Genomic DNA, 11,866 nt, shown 5'->3' with positions numbered 1-11,866 from the left:
CCCGTTTCCACAGCTAGTCCCGGCTGACCTTTCCTTCCCGATTCTCTAATTTCATCTCATCATTTCTTTGCCTGGTTATGCGTGCAGCTGCACACAATTCTTTTGGGGATCAAGTCTGTCTTGCATGAGTGTCTTGCGTGCCACTCTTTATTCCAAACTTGGAACTACTTAGTTCTGTGCTTGAACCCAGACTAAACAATACACTTCCTCTGGCAAGATGCAGACTTCATCCAGTGCTTTAGTTTGGTACCTGGCTTTTTCTTCAATGCAGGCTAGCAGGAAACAAACAGGAAGTGACTATGTCAACCACAGAGAAAGAAACACACGCCTGTCTGGAATGGTACAGAACAGGATGCTTTTAGACTCTAGGCCTATGTTAGAAGTTTTCTTGGTGGTGCTTTGTGAGAAGTGTGTCTGAACCAGTCAGGGCTGGGCCCTGATTTAACTAACCTGGACTTACTAGCACACTATAGGTAATTATTTTTGCTTCTAAAAAATCAGGAAAGCAGTCCCTTAAGTAGGAATTTTCTTACTATATAATATTCCATATGTCTTGTTTTCTTTCTTCTGAAAGTATTAAGAACTACTAACAGATTAAAAATAAAGCAATCTCAAAATCCTATTCAATTTATAAGTAGAGATATTATATAAATGAGTGATTTAACAGGGTAGAGGCCATCTTTGTCAGTCAAGAAGCCTGTCCTAGGCTTTGACATGTGGTTCCTATATTTGCAATTCTTATACAAGAGTGTCACCTAACTCCGAATCATTAACACTTGCCTCTCACTCTACCATTCAGCTGCGTTGACTCCAGGACGTCCTTGCTGACTCCCTCCTAGAGTAGGTGGTTTTAAGAAGGAAGAAAAGCAAATGGAAGCCCCAGTTAAGGCTACAGAATTTGGTAGCAAATAGGCAGAGGTAGTTCTGGGTTAAAAAAGCCTTTATTAGAAGAGCTCACAACCTGTAACATTAACAAGACTCTCAGAGAAAATTTCATGGTCCAGCAGTTTATAAATAACTTCTCGTGAAGAAGGACTCTTGTAAAGTCCTTCCCCACAGTGGCCATGGTTTAGGTGTTAAATAAAGTCAGCACCAGATAGCTCAGATAGCTCCTAAAGCCTTGAGAACACATAATAAATGCTCTCCAGGTTAGTCTTCAAAGGCATAAGTAAGTGTATGTAGCAACCTTTACTTAATTTTGCTAACTGACAATCAAACAAATCTAGTCTATTATTTTGTGGAACAAAAGGTTAAGGGTCCCAATTAAGCCAGTGGTGATTTCACTGGACAAAGAAGGTCTTTTTTGAGGTATAATTTACATACAGTAAAATTTACCCTTTTCAGTGTGCAGTTCTATGAGTTTTAATAACTGCATATGGTAGTATAATAACCACCAATCAGGATATAAAATAGTCCTATCACCACTCAAATTCCCTCATGCTTCTTTGCAATGTGCCCTTTCCCCACTGATCTGGGTTATGTTCTGATAGTTTTGCTTTTTCCCTAATGGCATATAAATGGAATCACACAATACATAGCTTTCTGAGCCCAGTCTCTTTCACTCAGCATAATGCAGTTGGGAGTCATCCATGATAGTGGGTTTATCAGTAGTTTGCCCCTTTTTACTGAAGCAGTTTCTTTAAGCAAAACAGCTTAGTGATCAATGATTGACCAAATGAAATAAAAAATATGACCTGGGTACACTAAACAGCAGAGTAAAACACAGCATTGAACCATAGCTTTCCAGTGAGCTGAGAGCCATGTTCTAGTTTCTACATAAAGCAAGATATGTATATAAAATGTCTAGAACTGTGCTTGGCACATAGTATGTACTCAAAAAGCCCACGTTGTATAGTTGTGCTAGGGAGTGCCACTCACAGACCACAATGTTATGATAACAGCAGTAATAATTTAAGACTCAACTCATTGCATTAAATTACGTTTTTATAGTTTACCTGCTAAGGATGCATTTGACTCCACTTCTTACAACACTGTATTCCAAATAAAGAATAGATCAAGGGAAGGATTGCTTTTCAGAAAATAAATTAAAAGGCCAGGTGATAACTGTGTGTGGAGACTTTGAACTGGGTTTTGGGTAGACTTCACGATTCCCATTAATTATCGTGATCATGGCCAAGTCATCTGAAGTCTCTTTTGAGGTTCATTTTCCTTTAACAGCACCAGTCTTCTTTCCCACAAATGGAGGAAGTATCAGTCAGGATTTGACAGCCTATAGGGTAATGTCATAATACCAAATACTTGAGAAACAATGTAACATCTTAAGAATCAATACTCTTCATGGTTGAGGTAAATGGAGGATACCTCTAAGAGCAGCTCTGAGAGAAGAAGAGTAATACTAGTAAACTCTCAGTAGAAAGATCTTAAGGCACCTCGCAATTTCAGGGTAGAATAATATTCTAATTAGTTATTTAACTGGGCTCATTATTCTTCCCACCCCAAACTTACAGTTTTTAAACAATAAGACAGTATTTTTATAACAGGACAGTATGCTGTCATTGATTCTTTCACTTGCCACACTCTACCCTGGCAGTAGGTAAAACACTTTAAGTTGTCAAGCAGTTTAAGGACAAAATAGGGAAAAATCACCCAGTTCCTTGAAACAGCCCATTTTATAGGGGAGAATTTTATACAAACGTGTCTAGAAAGCATGACTAGAAATCAGATTAATACAACCACAAGCATTTTTGCTTTTATAATCAATGTAAAGAAATTTAGCAACTTTTGTGTTTACAGGAAATAGGGAACCCTGGTTACATACATTTCTGGAATTAATTCTTTATATTAATAGTAAGGTAACCACATAATTTATCCTCCAACCTGGGGCACATTTGAAAATAAAAGGAGATACTATTAATAATTGCACTGGGACCACAGGTATTAATCAGAAAAGGGGTATATGGTTATATAACTTTATAGTAAATATAAATTGGTAATTAAGGTGGTAAATTTTATGATATATGTTTTTTTACCAAAATAAAACATACATGCAAATGGCAAGTAGTCCTTCCCACAAGAAGAAAATCTTTATCTTCCCCCTGAAGTAAAGGAGATTGACTTAATTTTTGGAGTCTTAATAAGTTAGCATCTAAATTCAATGAAACATTTTCTGTTAGACTGGGAATTTATCAGGTACTACATGGAGCCCTGTAACTTGAGCTGTTGAAAGTTAGACATGCAAGACAACAGGACTAACATAGGTGTTCCTATTCTGGTGAGTGTATACATCTATAATAAATTTTAAAAGGGCTAAAATCTCACTAACTTAACAAAAATGATGTGGAAAAATAACATACACTATTTCTTCTGATCTTGAGGAAGTCACTTATGCTTAATTCTCGCAGCTGTGACATAGAATGTTTGGACCTTATTTTTCAATATGCATTGTAAGAGGAACTTTATTAATGCGGATTGGCATTTAGAGCAGCGGTCCCCAACCTTTTTGGCACCGGGGACCAATTTCATGGAAGACAATTTTCCATGAAAAATTGGGGTTGTGGGGGGCAGTGGAGCTCTGTGGCCCAGTCCATGGCCTGGAAGTTGGGGACCACAGAAAAGGACCCCTAAGACAAGAGATAACTGATTTATGAAGTGATCCTAAAATCCAATCCAGCCTATTTCATGCACATGACATAATTTCTTCCATATTAGGCGTGGGAGTTAAGTCACAGGTGGGAATCAAAGCAACATCTAACAACTACATGAATCTTAACAGCAGTACCACCAGGGGTACTATAGGCCAGAAAGGAACAAGGTTGTTCTACCCAGGAGGGGTGAGCCAGGATTACAAACCACCCTTGTTATTTTCCTGTGGACAGGTCTCAATCGTCACATCCACTCCATTTGGTTCCTGGGCTATGGGCTTAAGCCTAACTGTATGTTCTGGCTTTTCTGTCAATTTTTTCCCTTGAATGTCTGCCATCCTCCCTGGTCACCAACTCTACATTTCCTTTCTCTATTTAGCTCATACACACCTCCCTCCTACTGCAGACATCATCTTCCAGCCCTGTGCCTTTGTCTATGTTCACATACTTGCTACTCTAGTCTCTTCCTACAATTTGCCTCTTCCCACAATTTGCCTCTTCCCACACCAACCCCACTGTTTTAAATCAACTATCTCCTAAATAAAAACATTTTCTATAAAGTCTCTTCATTGTGACGGGGATAGGAGTTACAATGTAAGGCTACTTTAATTTCATTAATCTCTGAAAAGTCATTCAGTTTCACACATCCAACGTAAACAAAGACCTTCAGATGAAGGGCTGGAAGCAGCCTGAGGACTAACACCTGCTCATTTCTTGGCCAGCCCTCTAAGTTCACTTCTGTCCCAGTGGTCAAAGCTGCATTTTCACTTTTCTCCTTATTCTATACTACGCATCTGTGCATTTCTGTGCTTTATCACTTCTATGTATTTGCCCTAAGCTATTGCTTTCTGAATTTCAGTTTCTTGTTGTCCTAACAGGAGCCTCATTACTTCTTCAAACAATAAAATATTATAGTCCATTAATGAAGTTATATATCATTTAATCAAATATCTGATTATCCTGAACAAGAATAAAACCTTTTGTGTAGCTGAGTAAATAAGATATATAAACCCACACATCACACAAACAGATCAAGCGCATGTCTAAACAATAAAGTTTTTAATAGTTAATAAAGTCTGTAGATTTTAGATCTCTGCACTATTAATGGATGTCAGCTATACCAGTAACGATTTGCCTCTTGGCCATGTTGTAAATATTAGGGAAAAATAATCACATGCTAAAGATCATTTTGTTACCAATAACCTATTTCACATATAAGGTCAACCTTTTCATTTTTCACAGCATCTTATAGAAAAATAAAACAATGAAACGGAATGATGGAGAAATGTCTTCTATTTAGTAAGCTACCTGCTGACAGTGATCAAAGGCAGGAAAACACCAGACAGAGCAGAACACTCAAAAAGCACAACCATCTGGATTAGTGAAGGAACAGAAGGGAGCAAGAAATCCCCAGAAAGTGTCACAGTGCAAACTGAGACCCAAAATTGGTGAACTTGAGTCCTCAAAAGAGTTCATTTAGTTCATTTTACTTGAGAAGAATGTAACAATACAGTACATTTTAGGATACATTTAGAACACAATATCAAGTAGTTAAAATAAAATTAAGGCTACTGATGATCTCCAAAATTTTAGAGTCAAGATAAATAAATAAACCAATTATCCTTTTATTTTCCTTCCCCCTAACTTTCTTCCAATGACTAAGCCTGATCTGGAAAGAGAGGACTGGAACAAAAGAATGGCTCAGGAAACCTAGGTCTGGAAACACAGTAATCATTATTTAAAGCTGGGAGAAAGTGGGCAAAACTAAAGTCTAGATAATTTACTTAAGCTGAAAAACTCAAATTTATTTTCAACACCATTTCTACAATGCCTTCCCCTCCTAGCCTCCTTTCATTGTCCTACAACAAAAGCCATAGAATCCTTTAGACCAGTGCTTCTCAAAGTGTAGAACCCCAACCAGCAGTATCAGCATCGGCTGCAAACTTCCAAGAAAAGCAAATTCTAAGGCTGTACTCCAGACCCATTGATTGAGAAGCTCTGAGGGTGGGCCCAGAAATCTGGGTTATACCAAGCTCTCTGATGCTTGCTAAAGTCTGAAAACCACTGCTCCAGATAATATGAATGGGAAAGGCACAGGAGTTTTCAGTTACAGAACCAAGAAGATTCTTAAGTCTGAAGTGACAAAGGGGAACGGAGAAGGGAAGTCTATTACGTAAACGGTGATTAGCTTAATTTCCAGATTAAGGACCAACTATAACACTTAGCAACCTCCAATAAGTAGTACAGAAAACTGGTACCTTCTAGATGTTTCAAGAGTGCCCTACTGCTATTTCCATGAGCAGATATCAGAACGGTTTTGCCACTTAATACTTCAGGAGCAATCTTTTCATTCCAATAGGGAAGGAGTCTCTCCAGAACATCCTTTAAGCTTTCAGATCGTGGCAGCTGATCCAAGGGTACATCGCACACTTTATACCTCCGGTCATTGTAGATTTCATGGTAGTAAGGATGAGATTCCTCAATGGGAGGCGGGGTCACGCTGTAGCTTCTTCTCCAGAGCCTCACTTGTTCTTCACCGTGGTTCAAAGCCATTTGCTCCCTGTTGAGACCAATCAAGGCTCCATAGTGACGTTCGTTTAAACGCCAGGAGCTTTCCACAGGAACCCATTCCTGCCCCAGCTCTTCCAGGATCAGCCAGGCTGTGTGGATGGACCGATTAAGGACAGATGTGAATACACGATCAAACTCAAAGTTCAGTGCTTTGAGTTGCTTCCCACAGTTCCGGGCTTCCTCCATTCCATCACTGTTAAGTTTCTGATCCACCCAGCTACAAAAACGATTCTCCTTATTCCAAGCACCCTCTCCATGTCTTAACATAATAAGTTTGTACTTGGACATGCTGATGTCTGAGCTTCTTTGGTGTTTTCAAATGGGCTAGTGTTCAAGGACAGTAATACATCTAGAGAAGAAACAAAAAGTTTAAGTTACATTATTCATTTAACTGACTACCTAGAAATGGAAGCACAATGTTACAACAGCCAGTTCCTAACATAAACTGAAATCCCTTTGAACAGTTTTGACATCAGACATCCGGTAACTCACACACTATGGTGCATACAAGCATATTCTACAGATAATTAATTACAGGGAATGTAGTTGACTGAAATTTTCTGATGGCTGGATAGTATGGCAATTGTATGATGTAAAATAACAGAATACTTCATTTTAATAGCATGCTGTGTTTCCACCTGATAAAAACGCAGTTCAGGCTTACAGTACAGAGGATAGATGGAGTTATAGATGTCTAAAAAAATGACTAGTACCTGAGAACTCCCAGCTCTTAGCAGCTGACTCTCACTTTGTTTTTCCTCTGGTGGAAAAGAAACATTGTCTCACCTTCTTGTTACTGATGTTGCTAAACATGTTAACTCAATGAAACCCCCCCTCCCCATATATCTGGTATGTATCACTTACTTGTAGCAACTAGCTCTTCAATGCCACAGGCTACAACACAAGCAAGAAAATTCTAAGGTACGCAAGACACAAGGCAGTTCAACATTCAAACAGCATACAAAGTGATTTAAAGTGACATTAATAGTAAATGTAGTATTCACCAAAATAATCTCTCACCTGCCTCAAGATATAGCTTTTAGCAGGAATAAATCCGGGTGAAAAACAAGCTATCAAATGTGAGCAGCTGAGAGATGTTGCCAGTAGAAACAGGTTATCAGGAGCAAGGCTGTGGGAGTGAGAGGAACCACACTGATAAGGAGGCCTGACTCCTCCTGCCCAGACCTTCGACATCTTCCACATCCTGCACGCACCAGCCACATGTAAACAGAATCTAGTAAAGTGGGACAGGCACCCCTCAAGCTATTCTGAACTCCTTCCATTTAAACTACTGGCTGAAAATCTGCTGGGCCCACTGTGCCCTGGGGGATCTGCAGACCTTACTGCTCAGCCCGCCTTTACTCTCTTGTGGTGGACGTGTCTAAGCTGACAAATGCTGCTCGGTCTCCATGCCCAGAGGTCTCCCCCCTTCACCCCGGTGTTTTCCACACTGGGGAGTCAGGATTATATGAGCATTGGGGCCTGGTCTTCTGCCACTCTTGGCAACTTCCATTAGCTGGAGATTTTCTGTCCTGCTTGAAACCTCAAAAGCTCCTTGTATAATAAATATTCAGCAATGAGTTAAATGGGAAAAGTCAGTTGATAGTGCATTCTGTGTGATTCACCCACAGTTATATAACAATCAGTGACAAAGTTAACTGGAATCTACATCTGGTTTCTACCTTTCTGTAGTGATTCCTAGAGAAACTAAAAGGAAAACAGTTTTTAAAATAAGGCTGAGGAGCTGGAGTTTCTAGATCTTCCAATTTTCAAAAAAAAAAAAACTAGAAATGTACATTTTTATGTGATATCTGATTTAAATATTAACTAATACAAATACATTTGTCAAATATGAGCTAAACAAAACGTGTCTGCAGGCTAGATTGTGTCTAATAGCTTATGACCAGATGAATGGTGAAGCCTCCAGGCCTCTTATTCCAGCTTTCCTCTGTTTCTGTTATTGTCCAACATCCTCTTTCAAAGGACAGACAGTGTACTCCCCATAATGCTCTGGGCTTCCTTCTCCCTGACTCACCCTTACAGCCCGCTCTTTTTCACTAAACCCTTCTCTGTTACCCTGCAGAGTTCCCAGCTCTGTAAACAAACTCCCACTCAGCTTTCAGGTTCAATGAGCTGAAAATGAACTGAAAACTACCTCTTCCCAAGTGACATCACTTCTCTCTCTAGTGGGGGGTGCTCATGCCTCATACCCTAGGGTTAGGGTCAGGTGATGGGCAGGGTCCCGATCCCTCTCAATGGTACTTCTGGACCAAATGACCCCTCCCTACCATCGTGGGGTGCAGGGGGAGCTTTGGTCCTGAGAGTCTTGCTATATTCAGCTGTAGCTCTCTTGCCCCCCTCATTTATTAGCAGCAAACTTCCTGAATATTGAGCATTTTATTTAAAAGACCCACTTCTTCCTGTTGATATTAGGATAAAGTTCAAAATCCTTAATGTGATTTGTAAAGCTTTGGTTTTCTTTCATTTCCTTGAGCATGACAGGTTCTTTCTTTCTTTCTTTTTTTTTTTTTTTGAGACAGAGTCTCACTCTGTTGCCCGGGCTAGAGTGCCGTGGCATCAGCCTAGCTCATAGCAACCTCAAACTCCTGGGCTCAAGCGATCCTCCTGTCTCAGCCTCCCGAGTAGCTAGGACTACAGGCATGCGCCACCATGCCCGGCTAATTTTTTCTATATATTTTTAGTTGTCCAGATAATTTCTTTTTTTTTTTTTTTTTTTTTAGTGGAGACGGGGTCTCGCTCTTGCTCAGGCTGGTCTCGAACTCCTGAGCTCAAACAATTCGCCCGCCTCGGCCTCCCAGAGTGCTAGGATTACAGGCGTGAGCCACTGCGTCCGGCCGACAGGTTCTTTCTTGACGAAATAGTTTTGCGCATACTGAATCCTACATGGGACACTTACCCATCACCTCCTCCCCTCTACTACCTCTTCAGTCCCACCCTGCTTTAAGTTACCACTATTCATCCTTTTAGATCAGCTATGTCCAATCAAAATATAATGCCATCCACAAATGTAATTCTAATTTTTCTAAAAGCCACATTAAAAAATAAAATGAAATAGGGGGAATTAATTTTAGTAACATATTTTATTTAATCCTATGGTCCAAAATATTATCATCCCAACATATGATCCATATAAAAATTACTAATGAGGTATTTTACATTCTTTTTTGTTTTTCGTAGTAAGTCTTTGGAACCTGGTATTTTATATTGAGAGCACATCTCAATGTAGACTAGCATGTGACCAGTGGCTCCTACACTGGATAGGGCAGCTGTAGAGCTCAGCTTAAATGTTATTTCCTGCAGGCCAGTGGTTCTCAAACTTTAATGTGTATCAAAAATCACATTAAACAGATTAATGTAATTGAAACAGATTGCTAGGCCTTCCTCCAGAGCTTGATTTAGTAGGTCTCAGGTAGGCCTGAGAATCTGCATTTCTAGCAAGTTTCCAGGTGATGCTGACACTGTTTGTCTGAGGACCATGCTTTTAGAACCTCTGCTCTAGGCAGACTTCTCTGCCCTTTCTCCTCGCCCACTGTGACGGAGGTCAGGCTTGCCTGTAACACACTCTTGTAGCATCCTGCTTTACCACATTCGGTGCACTTGTGATAGGGCGCTTGTGGCAGATTACTTGTTCAGTGTTTATGTGCCCTGTTAGACTGGAAGCTGCACTGAGGCAGGTCTTACTGCTATCTCTCTACAACTTAGCATGCCACTTGACACATACAAGTCACTTAGCAGATGTGCTGACTGAATCAAAGTCAGACAGAAATAATTAGATTGTGCTAATGAGCCTAAGGCATGACAGTTTTAGGGGTAATTGCCAAAGTAAAAACAGTCAGTTGGCAGGGCCAAGAGATTAGGAAGCATTAACTCAAGAATCCCTGTGTATTTAACAGCCAGCAGGAGCCAAGAATAATTATCCATTATAGTTCCATACCCTGTACTTTTGTTTTGTAAGTTTCGTATGTTCATGGATGGCCATTAACTCCATGGAGAAAATGGAGATTCCGACTGACTTGTTCAAAAACATAAGGCCACTAAATGGCAAACTGGGTCTGAGACCTGGGTCTTCTGCCTCCAATCCCTGTGCTCTTTCATCTTCATGACTGGAGATCTTAGAGTCGTGGTCTGAGGATCTGGGCTCCCTTGGCTTCACAGGAGCACCTCCAGTCCCAACTTGTCCTTCTAAACACAGGCAGCCATTTCATAAAACACGAGCAAACAAGGTGAGCATAAAGGAGGGCTCAGCTCATTACTGCTCTTGGGAAAAACTCAGGGCACAAAGTCAAGTCAGGCAATAGTCACTCCAACTTATAAGAGGTACCTTACTAAGAATGTATACTCCCTAGCCTAAATTAGAAACTACTCTTTTTAAAACCTCAAGTTTTGGTGTTTTGTTTTGTTTTTGGTAAAACCCATCACCCTGCAGTTGGTTCTTAAGGTTCCTTATTTATCCCACAGCAAAAGTTACTGGCACTTAAATTAAGTACTAGTTTTAATCAATAATTTACCTTATACCAAAAAGGGGACACATAGGTTATGAATTATCATTCTCTTGGGTTTCTTCCTTTTTAAAGTATGATCTGGCTTAAAGAAAAAGTTTACCAAGCAAACATCTTTTGCATGACTCTGTATCTCATCCCCCCCTCCCCTTCCTCTTCACTGTTTTTCTTTCCTTCTAGCCATTCCTTTTTTAGTCCCAACACCTACTTTGTGTCTTTCCCACTCTACTGAAATGGTCTCTCAAAAGACTGCAGATTAGTTACTTTTAACTAAGTGGAGACCATCTCCTCTCAGGACTCACTCTTCTTTGACCCCTTAAAGTTGACTACTTCTGTCATGGAAAAAAAATCCACTAAGATTTTGCTGTTGCTTTTCCTCTAGCTCTTCCTCTGTTACATCTTGGTCTTGGGTCTCTGCATTTTCTTAACCACTTGTAACTGTATTATGATGATGATGGTATTAGTCACGGCAGCTGACATTCATTGTGTGCTCACCGTGTACTTGGCACTGTTTAGATCCTCAACCACCATTCCATGAAGCAGGTACTGTGATGACCCCCATTTTCCAGATGCAGAAACAAGAGGAGAGGTTAATTTGCCCAAGGTAACACAGGTTATGACGGGCAGAGCTGGAATTCAGTCTTGGACAGGCTGGACCCCAAAGCCTATACCTGTGCCCTAAACCATTCTGTTATACTGTCACACTGAAACCCAAGGCTCTGTCCTCAATCCTTGGAAACCCTTTTCTCACTACCTTAGTCACATTAAAATGGCTGACTCATAAATTGAAAGTTTGGCCTACACACTCGGGAGTCTCCCCAGCCTGATCAATTAATTCATTCTCCAAACATGTGTTGCAAACACCATTTGGGCATGGCCCAATGCTGGGCCTGTGAGGATTATGGACTCCAACATGGATTATGTGTTCAAAAAACTGTTGAGGAAAGGTGACGTGTACATGAGGATGTGTGTCATTAAAGCTCAAAGTAATTTACACCATGAGAAAGCACTTCATTCATAAAAGGGAGGTGGGAAGGGAGAGATTATTTCTGAGTAGGGCTTTGTGGACATGGCACTATTTAAACTGGATTTGGAAAGAAATTTAAGATATATATTTACAGAAAAAGGAAAAGGAATTCCAGCCTAAAAGAACAGTGAGTGAAGGCCAAATAC

At 40.2% G+C, this 11,866-nt stretch overlaps 1 protein-coding gene across 1 annotated transcript in view; it reads right to left on the bottom strand.

The window, feature by feature from the left end:
- BPGM (2,3-bisphosphoglycerate mutase) overlaps positions 1-11,866 on the bottom strand; it is a 35,625-nt gene that overhangs the window by 6,418 nt on the left and 17,341 nt on the right. The window contains exon 2 of the mRNA XM_012650618.1: positions 5,861-6,522. Coding sequence (XP_012506072.1) covers positions 5,861-6,461 — 601 coding nt within the window. The 5' untranslated portion in view covers positions 6,462-6,522. The remainder of the gene's footprint in view (positions 1-5,860; positions 6,523-11,866) is intronic.

The sequence above is a fragment of the Propithecus coquereli genome, unplaced genomic scaffold (genome assembly GCF_000956105.1).
Source record: "Propithecus coquereli isolate 6110/MARCELLA unplaced genomic scaffold, Pcoq_1.0 Scaffold335, whole genome shotgun sequence".
Taxonomy (NCBI): Eukaryota; Metazoa; Chordata; class Mammalia; order Primates; family Indriidae; genus Propithecus; species Propithecus coquereli.
The sequence above is the reverse complement of the archived record's forward strand: the minus strand, read 5'-3'. Positions and strand labels throughout refer to the sequence as shown.